The following is a 26,065-nucleotide window of genomic DNA, read 5'->3' as shown; positions in this document are numbered from 1 at the left end:
ATTAGCATTAACCTCCTACACTTCAACTAGTGTTTGATAAAATTCATGATTACAGGTTGTATAATTGACCATATCTCTCCTACAAATGTACTTTTTAGGATGTCTTTAAACTTATTATTCAAATAAAAATCTGAATTTAGAAATATAAAATACACAGTTTTACATTTTTATACACCCAAAGTATGAGTTACTATGGCATTATGTGGTCCGGTATGACCAGTTGATTATTGTTGTTAATGTTACCAAACTGTGCTTCAGGATAACTGATGTTATATAGTGATCTGTGTGGTTTGCATTCACTAGCTAATAATTTTGAATAAACCTTAATGCAAACGCTTTAAAACAAACAGTTAATGCATACCCATAAATTATACACTCACTGCCCAGTTTGTTAGGTAGACCTGTCCAATGGGTCATTGAAATATCTAATCAACTAATGACACGACAGCAACTTTTTACATGTAGACAGACAACCTGGTGGAGTTCAAGTTGAGTATCAGAATGTGAATTAAGTGACTTTGAACGCGACGTGGTTGTTGGTGCTGGATGGGCTGGTCTGAGTATTTTAGAACCTGCAGATCTGCTGGGATTTTCCCACACATCCATCTCTAAGGTTTACAGAGAATGTTCTGAAACAGAGAATATCCGATGAGTGGCAGTTCTCTGGAGGAAAATGCCTTGTTGATGCCAGAGGAGAATGGCCAAACTGCTTTAAGCGATAGGAAGGCAACAGCAAGTCAAATAACCACTGGTTACAAGCATGGCTCCATCCTGCCTTATATCAGCAGTTCAGGCTGCTTGTGGTGGTAAATAGATGTAGGGGCCCTTCGGTACCAACTGAGCATTGTTTAAATGCAGTATTGTTGCTGTGACTTTATGACCAAAGTGCAGCCATCTTTTGATGGCTGCTTCCAGCAGGATAACTCACCACATCACAAAACTAACATCATTTCAAACTGGTTTCTTGAACATGATAGTGAGTTCAGTGTACTCAAATGACCGCCACAGTCTCCAGATCAATAGAGCACATTTGGGATGTGGGGAAACGGGACATTCACAGTGCAGCTGACAAATCTGCAGCAACTGTGTGATGCTATTATGTAAATGAGGACCTAAATCTCATGCCACAAAGAACTGAAGCACTTCTGAAGGCAAAAGGCGGGGTCTAACCTGGGAGCAGCAAGGTGTACCTAACAAATTAGGCCATGAATGTGTACATTCTTGGTGCTTTCTTTAAAAATTAATCTCCATCACCCAAGCTAATATCTGTTTCCTTTTGTACTTGTGCACTTTTGATGACACAAAAATAAGTATGATAAATAATTGATCCTAAAATAGCAAATTGCTCTTCACAATCTAAAATCTTAAAAAAAAAAAAAAGTCAATAAAGGTGCAACCCTCCACCACCCCATATCTGAGGAAACTGAAAGAAGGCACGGAGTAAAAGCAGTAATATAACTTTAATTATTCAAGTATTTGTTTTTTAATATAAAAAACATACAATATATAACAACAACCCCTTGTGGGATAGATGCTTTCACAGTAAATGCCACATTAGCTTATAATACTACAAAACCTTTGGAAAAAAAAAAGGAAAGAAAATTTGGCCGCAAATGCCATGTTATTCAAGAGACAATGTTTTTGATGGTGTCAGAAGCAGTTCTTCCATAGTCACTGATACGCCAGATACATATAATTCATCAAGTCGGTGATGGTCTTAGCTACAATTAAACTGATATTTGTACAACATGATACTGCATTTCTCTTGATGTGTGGAAAGGGCTGATGAGCTAGAAGAGCTGATGATGTATAGCGTACATAACCAAGAGCAGCAGCTGCAGTAATGAGAAGCTGGTAGCTGAGACACGTAATTACCTCAAGAGTGAAAATGTCAAAGTGGGAAAACAACAAAATGGATCTAAATACCAAAATATACATATAGCTTTTTCAGAAAGAAGAGGCAGTGAAATAAGGACAAAATGTAAACCAAAACATGAGGCAAATTCATAAAAAAGAAAAACTGAATTAACTGTGTGGTTTGATTAAAATCCCAACATTTGGCTTAATAGATTTTCTTCATGCCAAATTATACTTTCAACTTCTGTCAGATGATTGATAATTGACTGCAGCCTGTTTCCAGCTTTGTGTGTTTTCATTAAGATGGAAAATTGAGAGCTCAGCATGCGACCTGGTTTGTTTAGTTTTTTTTATTAGACTTGCATTCTTATTGTAAAAGAACTCATCTCTCAGTTCTAAGAAACACTGATAAGTGTTTCATATGGGGATGTAATATGGTAAGTAGATTTCATTGATTCTCACACATTTTCTTTTGGCTTGCACTCCTGCAAGAAGGTCAGGGTTGCTCGGTCAGCAGCTGGTAGAGAATCAGTGTCGTGCTCAAGGACACTTTAGCATAGCAAATGTTGCCGTCTCAAACCGTTAGGCCACACTAATTAATGCTTAACGCTGATTGACTTAATGCCTATAAAGATTAGTCTACATAAATTGGACCTGGGGTACATGAACAAATTACTTTCAATAACAACACCCCATTTTAATTATGCATGAGAATACACACTTTACAAGCCTCATGCATTCATTAACAATCATGAGGTGAGAAATAGACATAGATGGATGTTAATGAAAACATCTGTCTTGAAATAGACTTGTAGCAGCCCTCTCAGTTTTTACATCATTCAGTGATAATATTTTAAATGGTGAAAAAGGCAAAAAAAGGAGAAAAAAATGAGTTTTTTTCTTTTTTTTTTTAAGTGGCCCTCGTGTCCCCTAACATCTCAAGTGTTTCTTGCTGGACATGTCATTCCAAATGCGGTGCATCTCCTCCGGGGAGATCTGGTGGACAGTGATAACCCGCCTGTATCTGCAGAGACTGTAAGCCATTTTCCAGTGATTAAAACCACTGTTCTGATAAGGGTGTATCCCCAGCTTTCGCAAGCACAGTCCCACATAGACATCCTCCAGGTGCAACAGTCTTGTGTGTAATGATGTCTTGTAGATTAGCTCAGCTACATCTGCTGAGAACACGTAGCCAGTGCCCGAGCAGAAAGGTGGATATTTGCTTTCAGGATACAAGTCTCTGGGCATGTACCACTTGCTGCGCATATCTCTAATGGGACCACCATTTATTACATAGCCAGTAAAATATCTCCTTCTTGGCTTGGTGCTGGGTTTTAAGAGCTTGTAGATTAGATTGTCCATGTTGACAAAGATGTCACTGTCTGTCTTCATGACGTACTGTGCTTTGGGGCAGAAAGTCGCCACCCAGCGCATTCCCATCATGGTCTTGAGGGTGAGATTGTGGTAGGAATCGATAAAGTCCTCCACCACAATGTCATGGAAGATCTGACTCTCCTGTTCCACCATCTGGTTCAGCACAGGGTCCGTGTTCCTGCCCAGCAGAAAGACCGTGAGGATATGGACGTCGCTGAAAGTCGACTCATCCCCCCAGGTCTCTCGGATGGCCTGCCTCGCATCAAACTCTTTGTGTGTGGTGCTGATGAGGATGACCAGAAAGGGCGTGATGCTTTCGCACTTCTTCGGCTCATTGATGACAAACTCAAAGGTGTGTGGGTTAAGGGGGCGGGTGCGGATGTTGTTGAAGGTGATGTTTTTTGGAGGTTTCACAGTCTTCCGTATAGGCACTGACATGTGGCCAACATACGTGGATGTTGGGCGGGTTATGCTCAAGTACCACAGAGCGCTCGCCCAGCAGACCACTGTCAACAGGTATAAACATGACACTTTGGAAGGCATTATGCTGCATTTAGGTGTGTTTTGATGAGTAGGATCTTGAAAGGCTTTCTTTCCATTAGTGAAGTTTCACCCAGTGAGGCAGCATTAAGCTGCTCCAGCATGCAGTTTGACATTAATGGTCAGTCATGGATTACTTTAGACAGAAGGGATGTTTGTGTTTCAATGCAAAACACTTTAAAACTGTAATGATGTCCAGCCTCCTCTTTGTGATAGTGCTGCTTCTCCATTTACATCTGAAAGAGAGAGAGAGAGAGAGAGAGAGAGAGAGAGAGAGAGAGAGAGAGAGAGAGAGAGAGAGAGAGAGAGAGAGAGAGCATGAGTATAAAAACTTATTCGGCCCTAAAAATCTTTAAATGAAGTTTATTTCAATCAACTGAGCCCAGCAGAGGCATTCCCCACAGTGCAGACTTTGTTATCAGGAAGGATTCAAACAAATGGAAGAAATACTGCTGAGCTACTCAAAGTTATCGCAAGATGATTTCTAATTTTTTATCTTTGTAAATCGAGTTGGAGGAAGAAAAGGACTTAGATGAACTCAGTAGCTAATAAAAAATATCACATCAAATATGCAGGATAAATTGTACATCATCTGCTGTCTGGAAAAAGCAACTCATTGTCAGTCATATTTAGCTTATTTATTGTTAAAGCTCACTTATTATTTAGTGGGAACTCACATGAGCGTGAGTATTTTGTGAATACTGTGTAGCAGGTTTGGTATACATTGGGTGAAATGTTGCTGTGATTATATGATCATGACTATCACAGTTCCAATTTCTTGTTTATCTGTTTAGCACAACAGTAAAAGTATTCAGATTTTTTTTTTTTTTATTACTTAAGGCAATGCAACTATTACTGACCAGCTACAACCTTAAAACCACAGGCATATAACACCTTGTCACAATGCTGTGCTCTGCTGGGAAACCTTGGATCCTGGCAATTATGTAGATGTTTCTTTAATATTCAGCATCCACTTAAAAATTGTAGCGGAATAAGCCCCAGGGCAGCGACTTTCCCCAGGATGACAATGCACCCAACTGCACCACAAAAACTGCCCAGAAACAGCTGGAAGAACACCACAAACAGCCTGAGGCTAGATCAGAGATGTTTTGGTTTCATGACTGGGACCTACACAACATTATTCAGGTCCTTCTTTTGCCTCCTTGAAAGACTCCCCTACAAGCAAAAGCTTTGCGTGGAAAATGCAAAGTTTAAAAAAGTTATAAAAGCAAAATATATACTCAATATACTATAATACTATACACTATTAGATTATTATAGTTTATGCACGGACAGATAATCGACAACAATAATTCATAATCCTGTGATAGATCTGTCCAGGATCCACCCTGCTTCTTGCTTAGTGGCATAAGCTTTAGTCCTCCTGACACCCTAAAATGGATGGATGGATGGATGGATGGATGGATAGTTCATATTCTTAGTACAACTAAGTATGTGTTATTATGTAGCTCTTTTCTAGTCTTATTCAACACTAAAAGCACTTTAGACTGCAACTCATATTTTTTAATCATATATTCATGCAGCACTTTTTACTGTGCACTTCAAGTACACAGTATAAAGCTCATGTCCATGGCCAGTTTAAAATCACTAATTAATCTAACATTGAGGAAACCTATGCAGGCGCAGGAAAGCAAGTAAACTCCAGGCAAAAATAACTGGAGTTTCCACCAAGAACCTTACAATATCAAGTGGATTGAAATGAGGGGGAAAAAACATACTTAAACTTTGTCATTTGGTACATCATGTTTATGTAAAATTTACTTTATGGGCAGTGCTACATGTACAGCACACCTGGTTGAGTGAGTGACCCATATGTCAAAGGCAACTGCAGGTGCCCAGACTATTTCCCTTCTCTCCACTTTCCTGTCTAATCTCTGTACTGTCAAATAAAGGATAAAAATGACACACACACACACACACACACACACACACACACACACACACACACACACACACACACACACACACACACACACACACACACACACACACACACGCACAAAATAATTTAAATTTACTTTATGACATCTCACCATTTGTTTTTGGCTAAGTAGAAAAACCATCAACAGCTGCACCTTTCACTGACTTCATTACTATAAACTGAATTAAATACCTATACCTGCATACAACAGAGGTACAGATCTTGTGTCATTACTTAAAATCATTAGACAGCATTTTCAGCATTCAGTACATCATCCTAGTGTGCAGGCTGACATTTCACTAGAGTAGACAAATGCCCTTTTTTAACTCAAACAAAAAGCTTTACAAGCTCTCTTGTTCTGGGGCTCAAAAGTGCTCTGGGGTTTGCAGGATTCTGCAGCATGATATGGTGGCACAAAGGGAACACTGTGCCATGATAGGACTCTCCCCTGGGATGCCCCCCCCCCATTTTGTTCTGTGCTGCACAGCTATACATTCTGCCTGTCACAGATGTCTTTCATTTGTTTATTTTCTGAGCAGTCAATTTGCTGCGTGGACTCTGAAATGGAATTTGGCTGTACTTTTGCGCAGGTGGCTGAGCTCCCTATAAAGGATATGTTAACATGTAGATCATGTCTCACAGCTTTTGAAGCTCTCACTGACTTTTCTTTTTTTTTTTTTTCAAGGTAGATCAGACGATGCGTTTCACAGGAGAATGGCCATAATGCAATAAAGCTCTATATACCTATCTTCAAAGCTGGAAAGCAGCCTGAGCAGACAAATACAGCCATAATGGCATGACTTGAATTCCATTTACCAACAGAGTGTAATTACCTGCAGTCTAAACCCATATACAAAAGGACTCTGTTAGACTAAAAGACAAGCGAGCCACAACAAAGACCACACTTGCAAAACAATTTACACTATACAGCCAAAAGTATTCACTCACCCATCCAAATCAGTGAATTCAGGAATTCCAATCACTTCCATGGCTTCAGGTGTATAAAACTAAGCACCTAGGCATGCAGATTGCTTCTACAAACATGTGAAAAAACGGGTCGCTCTCAGGAGCTCAGTGAATTCCTGCATGGTACGATAGGAAGCCACCTGTTGTGAAATTTCCTTGCTTCTAAATATTCAACTGTTAGTGGTACTATAACAAAGTGGAAGCAATTGAGAACAACAGCAACTCAGCCACAAAGCGGTAGGCCACATACAATGACAGAGTGGGGTCAGCAGACATCATATTAAACCCTATGGATTAAGAATGGGATGTCACTCAAGTCCATATGAGTGTGAAGGCAGATGAGTAAATACTTTTGGTTATATAGTGTATTTTCCTTTGTAGAAAGTAATCTGTCAGATGAATTAGTGCTGGAGTATGCACTATAAATACAGAAATGCTATTTATTTCATCTCAGGGTGGGAAAAATCCTTTCCAGAAAACTGTCACAATGTAAGATTTTTACCTGGCAAATATTATGGTCAAAAATGAATGATGGTGACATAGGTGAGATATCTTTAAAAAAAATGGCCTGTAAAAGTAAAATTCATTCAAGTGCATGGCAAGGGAGCTTGCAACCATAACTGTTCAAGAAAATACAAAAAGAACAACTGCACAATTATTTACAACATGCACTTTATTGACGCAATAATAGTTATCGTCAATACAAGGCTATCTTGACATCCGTACTTTAGAGCTCTGAGGCCATCTTAAAAAATGTGTTTACTTCTGAGTTTCCCCTTGTGTCTTCCAGCCAAACTCTTATTTCTCACAATATTGGCCTAGTCCTCCTCCTGTGAAATCACTGTTATATCTCATTGGATTTACAGTGGCAAATAGTTGTTCCCTTTAATAACGCTTTGCTCAGACACAAGAAATACACAGAGGCATCAATATTTTCTCATCCCAAAGGAGGGATGAGGGTCATGTACAGGGAAGACAGTATAAAAGGGGCAGGAATGTGGAACGACTGTTTACTCTGGGGCTGATAATGCAGTGAAAACAAAGTGCTGCACAAACACAAAGCACACACAGTATGCACATGTAGACTTGCTCAAATGCATAATATATATCAGAGCTAGCTGATGGAAAGCTGACACCAGAGTCTGATACTTGAGTCTCAAGACGGAAGCAAAATCTTCCAGATAAATGGGACAATGATTATGTGACTGTTCATTGGGCTGCCAGTCTGTAAAGCATAACCTCAGCAGGCTTTTCAGAATAAATATTTCTAAGATAGTCTGCATCTCTAACATGTCTACACACGGCTAGATTAGACTACTAAATCTGTTCCTGAGTCAGACTGATACAAGAGACTGTGCTTTTCAACTCTTGTGAAATAATCTGTCATGAATTTAGGATTCTGAATGGCAAAACAAAAGAGAATGAAATTTCATAATACCTTTTTGCTATGTGGTTTGATAGTGGTTTAACCAGCTGATAAACCACTTGATTTGCTGATGAGGCTGTGATGATTGTGCACCATTTAGTGCGTCGCTAAATCCACCTTTGTGTGTGAGATAAAAATACAGAAATGGGCCAGTCTGCTTAGGGTGTAGTAAACTGCTGGAAAGGTGATAGGCATGCAGATGTTAGGCCTGATTGTTAAACACAATCCAACCATAGCACAATCTAATCTTAACAATCTTAATGAGACCCAGGGCAATTATATGCTTTCTGCTCTGCTGCCACTTTACTGAGAAACAGTTTCTACAGAATATTTAACTTTTGCTTGAAAGAATCAGACTAAAATGCAGTTTATACCAAATGTATTTTTGTTTTTGTTTTTTTTTGTGCAGAAAAGCATACAGGAAAAACAAACAGACAAACAAACAAAAAACCCATAAGTGACAATGATAGGACAGTTGTGCCATGCTGTCATATGTTTAAAAATCATATTATCTTAAAAAAAACCCAACACAAACCAGATCCCCCCAAAATAAAACGAAACAAAACAAAACAAAAAAACCAAACAAAAACCAACTAAGGAGTAGCTTTTATTGTTTAGACCATCATTTTCTTTTGATCTTCTTATTGAAATACATTAACAGATTACAGATTGCCCTTCAATTTTGTATCTCATATGGAAGAGTCTCGTTAACTCCAGTGATCATATCAAGGTTGAACCTGGAGAGGATCTAGATGCAGGGCACTGCAGGCAAAACACCAAACAACAGGTAATGGGATCATGAAACACAGATGAAGCAATCAGGACAATCGGGGGAGATACAGGAAGCAAAACTAACAACATGTACTAACATGTAACAAGTATGAGACAAGGAAACATGCTGAACAGGCAGACAAGAACACTCACACTAAAAGAACAGAGACAAGGGAACACTGGAGGGCAAAGACATGAGCACAGAAAGATGAGACAGAGGGAGGGGCAGATAGGGAAACACAGAGGGAGCTTAAACTACTTCTAATAGGAACCAAGATATGAACCAAAGCACAGGATGTGAAACTGAAACTCATCACTAGAATAGCCATAAAGCAAAAAAGGAATCAAACATTCAAAGATGCCACAGGAAATAAAGTCTGCAATATATCAGAACAAAGAAATCAAAACTTCAAACACCCAAAATAATAATAATAAAAAAATAATAAAACCAAAACTGAAGCCCAAACTAAAATATATTCACAAGCAACAAAAAAAACTAGCACCATGACAAATCCGCTGACTTTTTTCCCTTATCTGCTGAACAAATTGGACAAATTGGAATGAAATCTGATGCAGAGCTTCATATAGTGCTGTGAAAAAAGTATTTGGCCCCTTCCTGGTTTCTTTCTGTTTTTGTCACACAATAAAAACAGCGTTTACTGTTGCTGCATATATGATGTAAAGAACCATTTTGCTACTTGTGTACCAACATTTTTGTAAATTTTCTGAGTTGGTGTTTTGAATTCAGGGTCATTGTCGTAAAGGTTCTCAGTCAGGAACTCCTTTTTGTGATAGAGTATACCCTAGACTCTTAAGCCTGGATTACACTCTGCTGTGAACATGCACACAGTCAGCTGGAGACATGATGGCCGAGTAGTCACTCCAGTTATGCTTCTTTGAAGTTCGTTTGAAGTCTGGCCCCAGGGAGCACGCTCAGTCACTGTGGATAAGTCCACGTGGCCACAAAAAATTTCTTCCCTTCTAGATATTCTGCAATCAACCGAGTGCTTTTATTGCGAAGTGGAAGGGTTTAGAAACCACAGCAAGTCAGCCATGAAGTGGCAGACCATGTAAAGTTACAAAGTGGAGTCTCCAAGTGCATAGGTGCATCAAAATCAACAAGGCACCGCTCACTCAATAACTACAGAGTCCCAAATCTCCTTTGACATTAACATCAGCACTAAAACTGTGCACTGGGAGCTTCACAGTAAGGGTTTCCCTGAACATGGAGCTCCTGCTGGTGTAGGTGGCCCAGTACTTCTGCTCATATGGCGTATGATCAACTGGTCTAACTGGCTAAAATGCTACTGGTCTAACAGTCACATTTTAGCCTTAAAAGTAGCTCCCAAAGTTGCCTGAAACCTTCCCTCAACCATTTATGCTGAAATGTATCAGATCTAATGATAATGAAAACCTTGTTTTAATCATGGGTGAGTCCAGGATTTAATCATTGCACCAAAAATATGAAAAAGGGTAATACTGAGGATAGTGAACACTGCAGCACTCTATTGCTAAAGAGACCTTTTAGATTCAGACTGTTTACCCATATGTGTGAAGCCTCCACATGTGTTCCTAGACCTTTGTAGAGCTATTATTTCAAGCATTTTCCATAATATAGGATGTCAGACTGTCACGTATAAAATCTCCCATTCTGTGTGAACAGATTGGCCCAGTTGGCAGCAAGATGGTAAAATAAAGTGGTCTATAGGGGAGGAACAGGTGTGCACAGCTTCGTGTTTGGGCACTGAACCTTTAGGACATGAAACAACATAAAGAAACAACAGGGAGGGGGGGGTGTTTAATTAGCCTATACTACCAGAAGAGATTCAATTTATCGTGATTTATTATATCGCAAGTGGTAAACTTGTATGGGGAGCAGGGCACAAAGACAGCCATTCATCAACACATGACATTTCTTTCTCCAAGCTTCTAGGTTGACTGTTTGGTGGACTAGTTTCTAAAAAGGGCTATTACGCACTCCTCTGCACACAACAAAAATGTTTTGATTCATGACTCCATGACCATCTGTAGACAGGTCTCTAAAGTGTTTTTCTAATAACAATGTCTCAGAGCTAATAGATTGCCAGATCGAATTAACTGGTTCATACAAAGCTGGAGTATTGAGGAGGGCCTGTGCCAAAAATTTAAATTGATTACTTTGGCTTTCATTTGACTTGACACTCTTTGAAAATTGCTAGTTATACTTTTAATGACGTGTCACTCTAATGGTAGAACTTTAGACATAATAATATTATAATACATGCTTAACATTTTAATATGATCACACTATGCAGCTTCTTATTTATTACTCAGCAATAAGTGAATTGCATTATGAAGGTTGGATTTCTCCTCGTCCTGAGTGACCTGGCTAATAACAAATTGAATGATACAGCTAATGAAATTCTGGTGACAGGACCGTCGGATGAAGGAGAGATATGTGAAAAATAATACGCCTATTGTAGCACAGCAAGCGGTAAAACCCTAAATCTTCTGGCCCAGCATTTTATTGGCAAAAGCCACATTTGCTTGTTTGTAACCGAGACTTCATCATCCTTGGAAAAAAATGGAAGAGTGACCATGCACTCGTTTTGGAGCCATTTATGTTTTCCCCCAATTGAGCCTCCACATTTTATTTGCCATTTTTCTGGTTTTATTAAACATAAATCAAGCGAAAAGCTGAGCTGAAAAGACTTTTTGTCAGCTATAGTACTGGAACCCTTAAACATGAATGAGCCTATAAAGCTTTTTCATCACCCTGTCTCTATAAATGTTACATTGCAGAAAACTGTTGTGTACTGTAAGAGCTGCTCTTCTGGAAACACAGATGGCTTAAGTATATCATGCGAGAAAACACAGACTTCTACTGAATAATCTGGCAACACCGATGGCAGCAGGCTTTAAATAAAACCACTGAATATGTGGAGCCAACTCATTTATTTTCTAGATATTTTTATTTTCTTTCCCCCCTGCCAAGCTAGTACTCCATTACTGTTTTAATGCTAAGATTGAAACCAAAGTGCATACGTTATGAAATTGTAAAATTAGGTAATGAATCATTATTCTGAATTCTTATTTTATGGCAGCTGTGCCAGCAAATTCAATATAAAATTAAATCACATAACTGGGCCCTTTCCTGTTTTGTCACATCTAATAAATGAAGGACTATGAAATGAAATCTTCTACTATGAAATGTAACAGTTATAAAATATGATTTTGAAATTAAAACAGAAACTTAGCCATAAAAACCTGATGCAATTCAATAATAACAAAAGAAAGTCTTGGATTTTAAGATGTAATTTTTTTTTCTTTTTAAATAAAATGTCACTTTGTGTTTTTATAGGTTTCGCCTTCTCTTAAGATAATACTTGGGAGTGCATTCGGAAGTTACATGTTGTAATTTACACTCATCTGCCAGTTTATTAGATACAACGGTTTATCTTCTATCTAATCAACATAGCAGCAACTCAGTGCATTCAGGCACGCAGACAACCTGCTGAAGTTCAACCTGAGCATCAGGATGGGGAAGAAAGGTGATTTAAGGGACTTTGATTGTGGTTGTCTGAGCCCGACGGTCTGATCTCAGTATTTCAGGAACTGAAGATCTGCTGAGATCATCATAGGATGATCTCATAGGATGATCTCACCCTATGAATCATCAGAGGGTTTACAGAGAATGGTCCAAAAAAGCAAAGAAAAGAAATCCAGTGAGCAGCAATTCTCTGGACAGAAATGCCTTGTTAGTGCCAGAGGTCAGAGGAGAAGCCAGACTGCTTTAAGCTGGTAGGAAGGTAATAGTAACTGAAATAACTACTTCTTACAACCAAAGCATGCAGGAGAGCATCTCTGAATGCCCAGAATGTCGAACCTTTAAGCAGATGGGCTACAGTAGAAGACCACTGTAGTAATACCACAGCTGCAGTTGAGGAAACACACTTGGAGGCTGAAATTCTCTTTACCCGATGTGCAATTTATTTACAAGTGCTGTTTACAAGGAGGGTCAGGATGGTGATATGACCAAAAAAAGAGATACAAAAACTATAGAGAAAACAAACTTAAAACTATTCAAAAGATTTCAAAAATTAACTAAACCAAAAGAACCCAAAGGCTAAGCCCATGGCTACGAGATGATACACTGGGTGCCACTCCTGTCAACTAAGAATAGGAATCAATTCACACGAGCTCACCAAAATTGGACAATAAATGACTGGACAAATGTTGCCTGGTCTGATGAGCCTTGATTTCTGCTGCGACATTCAGATGGTAGGGTCAGAATTTGGCATAAATAACACAAACGCATGGATCCATCTTTCCTTATACTAACGATTCAGGCTGCTGGTGGTAGTGTAATGGTGTGGAGGATATTTGTATTTGTATATGATGCATATTAAAAACAATCACAGAATACTAAAAGCTAGAAAGGCTTACAATTTAAATAAATCAATGCATCACCAAATAAACAAATGTGAGTAAAAGAAAATAAGAATAATTACAATAAAAGAAAGAATAGAAAAATGATACCTTGTTTAAGTTGAGCTCAACCCAAATCAAATAAGAAAAAGCGGGCCTTCAACAGCTGCTTAAAAGTTTCTAAGATCTAAGCTGCTTGTTTGTAAAAAGGTAAGCTGGTCCAAAGATTAGAGGGCAGCAACCTCAAAGACTCAATCATCTCCGTTTTGTGCCCAGATCTCAGAGCATTCAAGAACATCTGGTTGCTCAGTTTTAATCCTCATAAACAGCTATATGCATGTAAATATGCAGATTACAGGCAGACGTCAAACAGACATCTGCCTGTAGTCTGAGTTCTATAGACCATGAGTTTTGACTACATGTAGGTAAATAGTTTGAGTAGAGAGTAAAAGAAGGATTGGATTTGCAAAAGCGCGATCTCAAAAATGTCTGCTACCATCTGAACAGTGCAGAGACTCCTAAACTTATCTTTAAAACAGATGTCCTTACTACATTGAAAGCCCCTCAGGCTAAGTGAGCTCATGAGTTGCTGTGGGTCAACCTCAGTGCCACAACTGCTAAATAAGGTGGTGGCATCTGAGCTTAAAAATAAAACAAGAATTTCCATTAATCCTGTAAGTGAACAGGAAGCCAGTGGACGGATGAATTACAAAATTTGTTTTCAAAATCTTTGACAAAAACAATAACAAAGTATACACAGACCTAAAATACACATAGTACATTGTTCAGCACTGCGGTCTCTCTATAGGGGGGGAGGATTGGTAGAGAGGTGTGAAATCAGAAGAACACCAGAATCAGCTTCTCTATTTTCCACAGACTCTCATCTTTATTGCTCTCTGACTGAAATATTAGTGGGATATTGTCATTTACATATTTTATGCTTAGGGCCTCTAAATTGTGTTCTGCTATTATAGCAAGCCAAACACTAGAGGGAAATCTATGCAGGCAATTAAATAAGTGATGCAACATTAAGCTGAATGAAAACTTTTGATGGATTCAAAACATAAACAGGATTCACTGTTCCTTTATTCAGAGGAGACGAGCTAATATCTTCTGGATATTGTCATAGCATGAAGTAAGTGAATATTTTAATAAATACTACTAACTGAATAATAATGATGCTATATATTGTTTTTAAATATATAATGTAAATAGGAGTCTTATTTTAAAACTGGGTGGGAAAAAACAAAAAACAGTCAAGTAGATGTTTTTTTCAGCTGATTTATTCAGGTACCATTTATCTAATTGGCTACAGGTGAAACTACCAGCCTGTATAAAGAGGCAACATTCACGGTGGCTGGCTTAATAAGATACCTTCTTTCTTTCTTCTGTCTGATATTAAGGAGCCGCTGTTTCAAAAACTGTTACCAGTTTTGAGATGTAAAACTGCTCCTGTTTTCTCTGTAAACAGCATACAGGCCTGTGAAAAACTAAGTACATCCTTCCTGCTTCCACAGGAGTGAGGAGATTAAGAGTAGCCAGGTGCTGCTAATCAAATCCACTTGATTAACTGACCATCAGTAAGTGGGAACATGTCTACAAAAGCAGAGGTTTTGTCAGTTGTCTGTGCTGGTCTGGAGCATTTAGGTGTGTATTAACACAATGCCAAGCACGTAAGACATCAACAAAAGTCTTAGAGAAGCAGTTGTTGATGCCCATCAATCTGGGAAGGGTTATAAGGCCATTTCCAAGCAATTTGAAGCCCATCATTCCACAGTGAGAAAGATTATTCACAAGTGGAAAAAAATTCAAGACAGCTGCCAATCTTCCCAGCAGTGGATGTCCCAGCAAATTCCCCACAAGGTCAGACTGTGAAGGAAGGGTTGTAAGAAGAAAGCCATTTTTCTCTTTAAAGAACATGGAAACATGGCTTAGAGTCATAAAGTTGTATCTGAACAAATCACAAGACTTCTGGAGCAATGTCCTTTGGACAGATGACACCAAAAATGAGATGTTTGGCCATAATTCACAGCACCACGTTTGGAGAAACCCAAACACAGCATATCGGCACAAACCTTGAAAGCTCTGTTTTCACATGTCTATACTGTTTGTGCTGTGAGACAAAGAAATCAGAACCATAGTTCAAGACTTATTGCTAAAAAAAAAAATTAACCAAGAGACACTTTTTATAGTATAGCATCAAGTAAGTTCAACTTCTGCACTATTGATCCGGTCAGTTAAGTAGCAGACAGGGCTGTTAATTAGTTTCAGCTACTTTGGTGTTAATGAAATTAACAGGTGCACTAGAAGGGCAACAATAACACAACCCCCCAAAACAGTAATGGTCTTATAGTTGGAGGCCACTGACATTTTTCCTTCCTCATCTTTCTGACCATTTTTTCCACTAGTTTTGCATTTGGCTATGGTCAGTGTCACTACTGGTAGCATGAGGCGATACCTGGACCCTACAGAGGTTGCACAGGTAGTCCAGCTCCTCCAGGATGGCATATCAATATGTGCCATTTCCAGAAGGTTTGCTGTGTCTCCCAGCACAGTCTCAAGAGCATGGAGGAGATTCCAGGAGACAGGCAGTTACTCTAGGAGGGCTGGACAGGGCCGTAGAAGGTCCTTAAACCATCAGCAGGACTGGTATCTGCTCCTTTGTGCAAGGAGGAACAGGATGAGCACTGCCAGAGCTACAAAATGACCTCCAGCAGGCTGCTGGTGTGAATGTCTCTGGCGGGGCAGGTGGGGTGTGTGTGCTGTGATTACTGTTTCATGCACCTACATCTCATCTTGTAATCATGCTGTGTATTTGTGGTGCTGTGGAAGCTCCTGCTCCTCGCCAGAGAGCCAGCGTCAGCTGCGGGGTAACTCGACTCGCTCTACTTGTTTAATGTCATGGATGCCTTTTTTTGTCTTCTGTTGCCATTTGTTTCACCACTACAAGATAACCGCCCGCCCTGCTCACCTCTCTCCAGGAATCTGCTTTTCGCTAAATGGCCCCAACTCACCTGCCTGACAGCACTGGCCATCACCAGCGCAAACCCTCCTCCTAAAAACGGATCTGTTTCCCTGCCAAGTAAGCGACTCCTTTCTCACTTATATGCACCCATTGGAACGCAGTCTGAGTATTTCAGTAATCTACCTCTTCTCTCCCTGCAAATTCAGCCTCCCTGACCATCCTGAAGTTATGCAATGTCTGATTATGTTCAGCCCCGGCATCCCCAAATTATGATTGAATGTGTGTTTGCTTCTCCTCCATGCTGCTCACCCTCCCATGATTTGAGAGCATTAAGAAGGAACAATAAATGTGTGAGATGTCTGTTTAGACCTTTTGCTCTAAGTGGAAGCTTCTATATTAAAAGACTTAGTTAATGAATTTTTCTCTAGCGTTATCGTTAAAGACCTGGTCTCAGAGTAAAGAGTCGAGTTAGTTTTAGGTTTAGAGCCAGTCTTTGCTACATCTCACATTGTGTTGTTTTTGTCCATGCTACTCTGTAAATAAATCTTAGTGTCAGGCAGTCTGTCTCTTCAGTATCTGTGTTTTGGGTTCTCCTTCTGGGTTTGGTGGTGGGTCAGTGATGGTCTGGGGAGGCCTATCCATTGAGTGATGCACAGACCTCTGCAGGCTAAGCAACGGCACCCTGACTGCCATTACTGTAGGTGCTGGGATGAAATCCTTGGACCCACTGTCAGACTCTACACTGGGGCAGTTGGAGGAATATATATAAGGAGGAATATATATATATATATATATATATATATATATCTTGCCCCCACATTCACCTGACCTATATCCAACAGAACACCTCTGGGATGTTATGTTTTGGTCCACCTGACCCCTCCAGGTTACACCTCAGACTGTCTAGGAGCTCAGTGATGCCCTGGTGCAGATCTAGATGGAGATCCCCCCAGGACACCATACATTGTCTCATTAGGAACATGCCCAGACATTGTCAGACATGCATCCAAGCACATAGGGGTCAGGCAAACAATTGAGTACCATTTTGAATTGCTACAATGAAATTTCGGCATAATGGACTAGCCTGCCACATCATTTTTTCACTTTGATTTCTGGGATTTTTGTCTTTGAATTCAGCCCTCTGTAGATTGATCATTTATTCATTTCCATCAAATGATGTGGCATCCTTTTGTTCTTAACTCAGTATCTAGTTTAGATATCCAGCATAATTATTTTTCCTTTTGGGATCTGATGTGTTTTCTAAGTGTTCCTTTAATTTTTTTTGAGCAGTTTATTTACTTATAATTTGCCGTGATTAAAAAAAAAATTGCCTAATCATATACTGTTCTGTGTCAGTGTGTTTACAAAGTGCTAAACAACTACAGGATGACTGATGTTGTTTTGGGCAGCATGGTGCCCAAAACAGCATTAGTATCGTTACCTCACAACAAAAACTGTCTTGGGTTCAAATCCAGATTGGGATCTTTCTGTGTGCAGTTTGCATGTTCTCCTTATGTCTGTGGGTGCTCTGGCTTCCTCCCACAGTCCAAGGACATGCATGGGGTTAGATTAATTGGTTATCCTAAATTGGTTGTAGGTGTGAACGTGAGCATCAATGTTTCTGTCTCTCTGTTTGATAGACTGACAACCTGCCAGTGTGTACCCTGCCTGGGATAGGCTCCAGCGCCCCCACAACCCTGAACTGGATAAGAGGAAGAGAATGAATGGATGGATGGATGCATGTTGCTTCAATGAGCATTTTTTTCTTATTGCCTAGTCATATACTGTTCTGTGTCAGCGTGTTTACAAAGTGTTAAACAGCTAAAGGATGACTGATGTTTTTTTTTTTTTTTCAATTTACGGTACATAATTAGATACATGAAGTGAATAGTGTTCAAGCTTTGAACACTATTCACTTCAACTATTTTACTATTAATTGCGTGAGACAAAGGACGACAACCTTCACTGAAAAAAAGGCTCTACTGAATATTATTCAAGCAGCAATTACTCTGCCTCAAAACATGTTTCAAAAAACAACTAAGCAGAATATAAAGATAATTTCAGGGAGACATGGTTCAAAAATTTTTTTTTTCGTTCTTGTAGTGTTGTTTTTGTTATATTATGAATAACAGTTAATTCCAATGCAACTAATTGTTTGCTCGCATGAAGTTGTCCTTGAGCATCTCCACTCCTCTGGGATACAAATGTACCTATTTAACAAGCCAGAACATGAAGCTTTCCAAGGGATCCACCTTCAGACACAGAAACTATCACTGAGGCTGTAAATAAACCATTAGTGGTGTCTGAAACAATAAGATTAATTTCCAACTTTCACTGAGAGTTGACAGGCAAGCATGTAGTCAGTGCAAGAAGCGTAATAACACTGACAGACGAACGCCAGGTGGGATGAAGACTTAAAGCTTCTGACTCGGTGGATAATTCTGGGACACTTCTCTGCTATCAGGTGTTGCCAAAAAAATATTAGCAATGAGGCTGAGTTGAATATTACTCAAATCAGAGCAGCAGACAAACAGCAAAGTAGTGGCATCTGCTTTCTCCCAGAACACATGCTGGCCAGTGCCCACTTTAGTCGGTTACAATCGCCAAAGGCACCCAGTGCTACATGCAACACAAAGAATATAAAGTACTCAGCTTAAAGCTTGGAAAGGATATGCATTAGCGACGCAGCTTCTTGCCAGTTTTAATCCGTCAACCACCTCATCAATATTTGAAGATACTTTCAAAGCTTAGAGCAAACAATGACTTGCAGAAAGTTACTTGCCTTCTAAATTCGGAACTCACTTTTACACCTGTAATTCATCCTAGAAATGTTTTTACAGGTGGTTAGTTTGATGGGCATTTAATGCCGCAGCACAGAAAAGGGTGCCGAGAAAATGTCAAGAATTGAAGGAAATAACATGCAACATTTCCCTTGATTCCATGGTAACTGTCAAGAAACAAAATGAAACGAATAACCTGCATTAATTTCTCCATTTATCACAGGCGGCCAGAAGACTATGAAAATAAATAAAACAATTCATTACACTTTACTGAGGGAAATACAATATAGAATAATGATAAAGGTTATTAATATGATTCCATCACCTTACAAAATTTCTACCTAACTAGCTAATGTATCTGTTCAGACTGCAAACATTTGCTCAAGAGCTGCTAATTTAATATTGTGATAGCCAGTAATGTAATTAGTGTGACGCCATGTAGTGAAAGTACAACAAGCAATAAATAATTGTAGTTAATAAATCATATTGCTGATCTGATTGTACTAATATCTACAGATTTGTTTATTGGTGAAAAATTATTGGATTAGATAAGAGTGAAAAGTGAAGTGAGAGAATTTATAAGTCTCTTGGAAGTTCTTTAAACTCAGCTGCAAAGATAAATAAATCCCTGATTACTGAGACCATTCACTGCTCCAAAAGAAGTTATATTAAATTACTCATACAGTACAATGACTTTACACTTTACTATGTTAGCATGTGTAACTAAATTTGCATGCATTTGCTTCGAGTCTTCCTTTCACACTCCCCTCTTGCTGCTATCCCTAAGGCTCTTGCAATTTTCAATAAACAGAAATGAGTGAGGGGCCCTCCTGCGGTGGCCGTTTTCTGTTTGGACAAGCTGTATTTCTGTGTGCTGTGCAGCAAACATCTCAAAGTAAACTGGTTTATAGGAAGAGGAAGACGCCTTTAGCAGGAAAAAGTAACGGCTATTACTTTTCTTGAAAAATGCAATACCTCCTTTTTACTACGTTCTATATGCTTTTACTTCTGCAGCAGTGGCATACCGATATGAGCAAATTATGTGTGATCACAAATGTTGAATAGTACTTTTATAAATATAAAAGGCTGCTGGTTCCGTTTTCTTAACTTTCTCACAGATGTATTATAGAGCTTTTATTAAGAATGTATTTCAACAAGTCCACAAAGCACAAAATAAGCCTTGGGAAACATTGTGAAAATGGGAAGCGTTTCTCTTCTTCACAAAAAGAACACGGTCACTGTATCGGTAGCTTGTTTCCTCAGATATCCTGTGGATTGAGTTATGTATTTCTGTGTCTTGGCTCAAGTAATATGATCTAGAGGACCCTGGTTACTGAGGTCAGGACTCTAAATTAAACAGAATTTGATATTTTTACTGAACTTCCAGTCCCTCTCAAATTCAGTGGGTGACTCTCAAGATTTCCTTTTTTCTTAAAAATTACCAACAGATACATTAACATGGGAAAGAATCCAGGGGTCATCAGATTTTATGCAAAATATGCAGATGTTAACAGTTTTGCTTAAAGCTACTTTGAGCTGCTCCCTTATTCACAAGGGGTCCCTGCAGCAGGTAGCTCCACATGTTTGACTTGGCAGATGTTACTATGAATATGAAGTCACTAGGTGCGATGATTTTGCATTTTTTAAAAATATTTTATTCACAAATATTCACCTCTAACATCATTTCAATTTAGTCACAGATAATGAATTGTAAGTGTTAGTGGAGCTAAAGGGAATTTTATGTTAAACGGATGCCAGGGGAAAAAGACTCATTAGGTTTTTTTTTTTTCCAAACTCCTACATTAAGAACATCTGAAGTACTGACATGAGGGAGTACAAAGCTACTTGAACATTTCTTTTATGGCTCAGTCACAGAGAAAAAATACGGCAGCAACCTCCCTGCAACTTGGAAAAATCCATGGTTGCCTGTGACTGCATTGAATTTTTTCACATTCAGTAACTAACTGCAAGTAGATGTGACCAACTGGTCACCCACAGGTTAAGCACGCAACAACCTGTCACCTAACAATCGCAGTCTGACTCAGACTCACTGCAATCACTCTCAGACTGATAAAGGGTTGCAAGTAATTGTCAACTAATTTTTAAAAAAAAACTTTGCCATCGATCTGAGTCAGTCTGCAGCAATGAGTGCAGCTCATCTGTGATCAGTCTTATTACAATAGGGAGCCTGACTCAGCTGGTTGCCAGCTGGTTGTATTCTGGTTATATTCCTATATAAAATCAAGGTTGCCGAGTGCCTATGTCATTTTGCAGTTAAATTGCCATCCTGCAGCAACTACATCACTATTTCGCTATTTGTGGAAGAATTTCTGTTTCAAATTTCTGTCCCAGCTGGACTCTGAATGTAAGTAGTTGATGTGAATTTCTGTTTAATGTGAATGTCTGTGTATATCAATGGCCACACATTTGCAACAGACTCGAATGAGACACTTAACCTTGGTGTGCCTCAGAATCTAGTGGCAGCTCTTCATTTGGTTAGCTACTGTATCACATGTGAATACTCTGTCTCATGTCTTTTACCACGGATGTGAGGACTGTAGTTTAAATTTATTTCATCCCACACAGTCCTGTTGCTGTTAATGCTCACAACAGGATACAAAATGTTCATTAATCTGAAAATTAAAAATGATATAAATATGGAATCAAGAATCAAGAAGAATTTATTGTCATTATACGTCAAGACATATAATGAAATTATGTTCCAGTCCACAGTCCTATTTAGTAAAAGAAAGGTAAAAAAAAAAAAAAATTACAATTTCCCCATTTATATTTTATCTGGAAGTGCTATAAGACCTAAACATCTCACAATATTCAAATTTTCTCATATAAAAAAAAAAGTTTGTGATTTATACTATATATTATATTGTGATGTTTGAAAGAAAAATACAAAAGGGGCCATTTTTTGGAGTCAAGAGTATATGTCTCATAACTTATGAGACTTTTTACTTTAAGTTTTCTTTTAAATTATGTGCTGTATAAAATACAGTTTATTTCCTCAACATGCAGCAAAGCAGAGACCATTACTCAAATCAAGATATTTTGTAAGTGTTGTAATTCATCCCAAACATGACTGACTGCTGAAGTATGCATGCCATCATCTAGATGATCATGAAATACTCAAGGATTTATGAGGCTCCCAACTATATGCAGAGAGTATGAACTGCACAATGCCAAGCAAACAAAACTGAGTGATCAGTCTTACAGAGTGCCCCAGATTTTTGGCATTAACACACAGCCAGGGGGAAAATTGCATCTGAGCTGTCCAGGCAACAGCCCGGCACACAGGCTTGCACACATCAGCTAAGACCCGACATACCCTCATAAACAGGAAACTCGTTCATTTGTACTCTTCTCTGCTGTGGACGAACAAACGGCATTGTTTACTAGCCATTAAATTAACTCAACCTGGTTAAAGGTTTTTCTTGCTTTGCTGACACGTCTCCACTATTCAGTCAATCACTGTCAGTCATGCAGCTAAGGTAAATTAGGAAAGTCGGGAAGTGTTGTGGACTATGCAGTTAGAAATCATAGCTTACTTGTTTGTGTGAATTATAATGATTCTTTCACACTCTGTGTCTTAATATAACCATGTGAACCCGGTGGCTGCAAGCAGTCCTGGGGTTTGTTTCTCCTTGATTATGAGGCATAATGTCAGTACTTATCAACTTAACTGGAATCTGAATCCTTGTTGTACACACGTAAACACATTAGCCAAGGCAACACTAAGACCAGTGTGTACAGTGGAAAGTACTTTCAGCTGCTCCCTTATTTCCAGAATTTGACTCGGCACAGATGCACCAGATGCCCTTCCTGATGCAACACTGGCATTTATCCAAGCTTGGAACAGACACTAGGATTACATAAGTTGAGACCACTGAGGCTAAGTTTGTGTCTCTGAACAATAGAACACAAAATGTTCATTAATCTGAAAATTAAAAATTATATAAAAGGGTAGAGTGTCCACTCTGGGTCGGGAACAAGTTACTGCCCCAAAAGGAGGAGTTTATGTGTGTTGGGGTCTTGTTCATGAGTGAGGGAAGGAGATCAACAGATGGGATTGGTGCGGTGCCAACAGTGATGGAGATGCTGTACAGGTCTGTTGTGGTGAAGAGAGGGCTGAGTGTGAAAGTGAAGCTGTTCATTTAGTGACAGTCATTGTTATTAAACGTTATTGATTGGTGAATAGAGCAACATCCTGCAATCTTCTGTTTACTTTTAAAATGTCTCTAGACTGTGGCATTTAATCATTAATAATGACATGAATTGTTAAAACTGAAAAGAAACATTTTGAGTAGACTTTTTTGGAATACTATTTTAATTTATTTAAACCTTTTAAGATAGTTGACGGTTGTCTCATTGTGGCCCAGTTTATACAATAATAACATTGTGTCAGACAAAGAGCAGTATAACAAAAATCCTGAAGCAGATCATTACTTGTTACTGAAAATATTTTCAGACAAAGCGTAAGAAACTATGCAGTCATTCTGGGATGCGTTCCAATTTTAACAAAGTGAGAACAAAGGGAGATACTGTTCATTTTGTTTCACTGTATACACGCTGGAATAATCACTGACTCCTTTTGTCCCCAGTGATGAAGGGGCACCGCGGCAGCAGGAACTGAGGCTGTAATTTTGTGTGTTAAAAAGTGAGACAGGCCTGATCAGGTGTCATCAGTTGTGCAGAGTTGGTGGAAATGCAGAGACTTAATGAGAGAGCGTTTTCTGTGGAGCCTCTCCAGCCAACCGTGTCACATCACAGAGCAGCCAGGTAGTCATTAGAGGGACAGATGGTGCTGCGGCTGATTGGTCTCTCTGCTGACCCATTTGAAGGTATTTTACCTCATCATGCCCGTCCGCATAGCGCGCAGTGCAGGAAATAGCGAGGATAGCGGGAAACTAAAATGAAAAAAATTATAAAATAAATAAAGAAATGCAAAGTACTCTTAGGCCTATTTCTGCTTTGAAGTGTGGGAAACTCTACAGGGTTCATTGAGCCTGTGAATTAGTCATGACTAAAAGTGCAAAACATGTCTTCTTCTTACATGAAGCCACATAACCAACTGTCACTTTGCCTTCTTCAGACGTTCTTATTGGACACAGTCTTTTGCCAACCGAGACATGAGATGGATTACTAGCAAAATGAAAATGTCAAAGCTGAACTGGATGAAAAAGTAAAGATGATGCTTAGTTTATGGGATGAATGAAATATCAAATGCAGAGAACAGCAGTGAGGCAGCTTTGCTTTCGCAGCCATTCCCTGCTAAGATAGTGAGATCCCTGTTAACTTCTTAACAGCCTGATTTTAACATGAAGAGCAAATATAAAAAAAAACCCGAAAGCCTGTAATCTCTTTTGATGACACCTCTGATGTCCTGAAATTACATGTGAGCCCATACATTTTTATGTGCACTGCACATAACGCAGGGTGCAGTTTCATGCTGTAGAGCTCAGTTTAAATCTGAATGAGATGAAACGGGATGCAGGAGCAGCAGCCATGGCAGGAATAATGAGGGCTAGATGGAAGAAAGATGAATTATGGGTCACTTCTATAGAGGCTGTCACTGCATGTTTAGCATCAAAAGATAAAGCAAAGGGTGCTGAGATTCCCTTCTCTCAAAGCCACAATCTTCCCACAGGGTGAATAAACCAAATAAAGGCATACAGTGTAATTTTCAGTATCTGTCACAAAATAAACATTTACTGAGAGAAAGCCTTTTACTTGAAGTGCTAGACCAACACCCAAATTATTCATTTCTATCCAAGGAGTTCTCTAGATATATGTGAAATTTTGCAAAATTTATGTAAAGCTCTTGCATTTTCGATTCATTATCATTTTTTAGTTAAAGGTCTACCTTGAAACCAGTCAGTGTTTATTATGGCAAGCAATTTTCTGCACTGCCTGGAACTGGGGCTTGACTGCAAAAGCGCGTGTGTGTGTGTATATATATATATACACACACACATAATCTCTGGCTCTTTTTCTGTGTATTTTCTTCCTTTACTTTATCTTAAGAATCCATGATAGTGCAGTGAGTGGGGTGAGTTCTAGTTCTTGCAAGACATTTCTTGTTTCTAAGGTTTCCCACACACAGACTTTGCTTGGGCAGACTGCACAGGTACATCAATCCCTGCCAAGTGCATGTGGTAACTCATTATATAACTTCGGATTTTGGTTTTTTTTTTCATCCGTTCGAGTGAACAAGGACATCTGAGACAGATTTACCAAGGGACAATCTCTCGCTGTGCAGGTGTTTTTTAAATTTTTTTTAAAATTTAATTTTGCTGAACCTCAGTTGCAGTGGCTAGCGTGGGTGTGTACATATAAATCGGTAATCTTCAGTCTTCCTAGTAATGGATTCAAAATCTAAAAAAAATAAATCAAAAATAGTGCATAAAATACAGTGCATGGGCACATTTGCTAGTCAAAATTAAACCAAATCTGACCTATTTGTTTCACTTTTACTATTTTTAAAGTGACACTACATTGCCAAAAGTATTCGCTGGCCTGTCTTCACACACATAAGAACTTGAGTGACATCCCATTCTTAATCCATACAGTTCAATATGATGTCAGCCCACCCTTTGCAGCTATAACAGCTTCAACTCCTCTGTGAAGGCTTTCCATAAGGTTTAGAAGTGTGTTTATGGGAATTTTTGACCATGCTTCCAGAATCTGTGAGGTCAGACACTGATGTTGGATGAGAAGGTCTGGCTCGCAGTCTCCTCTCTAATTCATCTCAAAGGTGTTCTATCAGTTTGAGGTCTGGACTCTGTGCAGGCCAGTCACACCAAACTGGCTCATGTCTTTATGGATCTTGCTTTGTGCACTGGTGCGCAGTCATGCTGGAAAATGAAGGGGCCATCCCCAAACTGTTCCCACAAAGTCTGAAGCATAATATTATCCAAAATGTTCTGGTGTGCTGAAGAATTAAGAGTTCCTTTCGCTGGAACAAAGCGGCTGAGCCTGACTCCCTACACCATAATCCCCTCTTTACACTTGGCACAGTGCAGTCAGAC

At 39.1% G+C, this 26,065-nt stretch overlaps 1 protein-coding gene across 1 annotated transcript in view; it reads right to left on the bottom strand.

Annotated features, from left to right (window-relative positions):
* Positions 1-1,536: 1,536 nt before the first annotated feature.
* The window catches only part of b3galt1b (UDP-Gal:betaGlcNAc beta 1,3-galactosyltransferase, polypeptide 1b), a 59,573-nt gene continuing 35,044 nt past the window's right edge, over positions 1,537-26,065 (bottom strand). Inside the window, exon 2 of the mRNA XM_030758285.1 lies at positions 1,537-4,007. Coding sequence (XP_030614145.1) covers positions 2,788-3,774 — 987 coding nt within the window. The 5' untranslated portion in view covers positions 3,775-4,007 and the 3' untranslated portion in view covers positions 1,537-2,787. The remainder of the gene's footprint in view (positions 4,008-26,065) is intronic.

This window comes from Archocentrus centrarchus, chromosome 21, assembly GCF_007364275.1.
Source record: "Archocentrus centrarchus isolate MPI-CPG fArcCen1 chromosome 21, fArcCen1, whole genome shotgun sequence".
Classification (NCBI taxonomy): Eukaryota; Metazoa; Chordata; class Actinopteri; order Cichliformes; family Cichlidae; genus Archocentrus; species Archocentrus centrarchus.
Note: the sequence above shows the minus strand (reverse complement) of the source record. Positions and strands in the feature narration are given on the sequence as shown.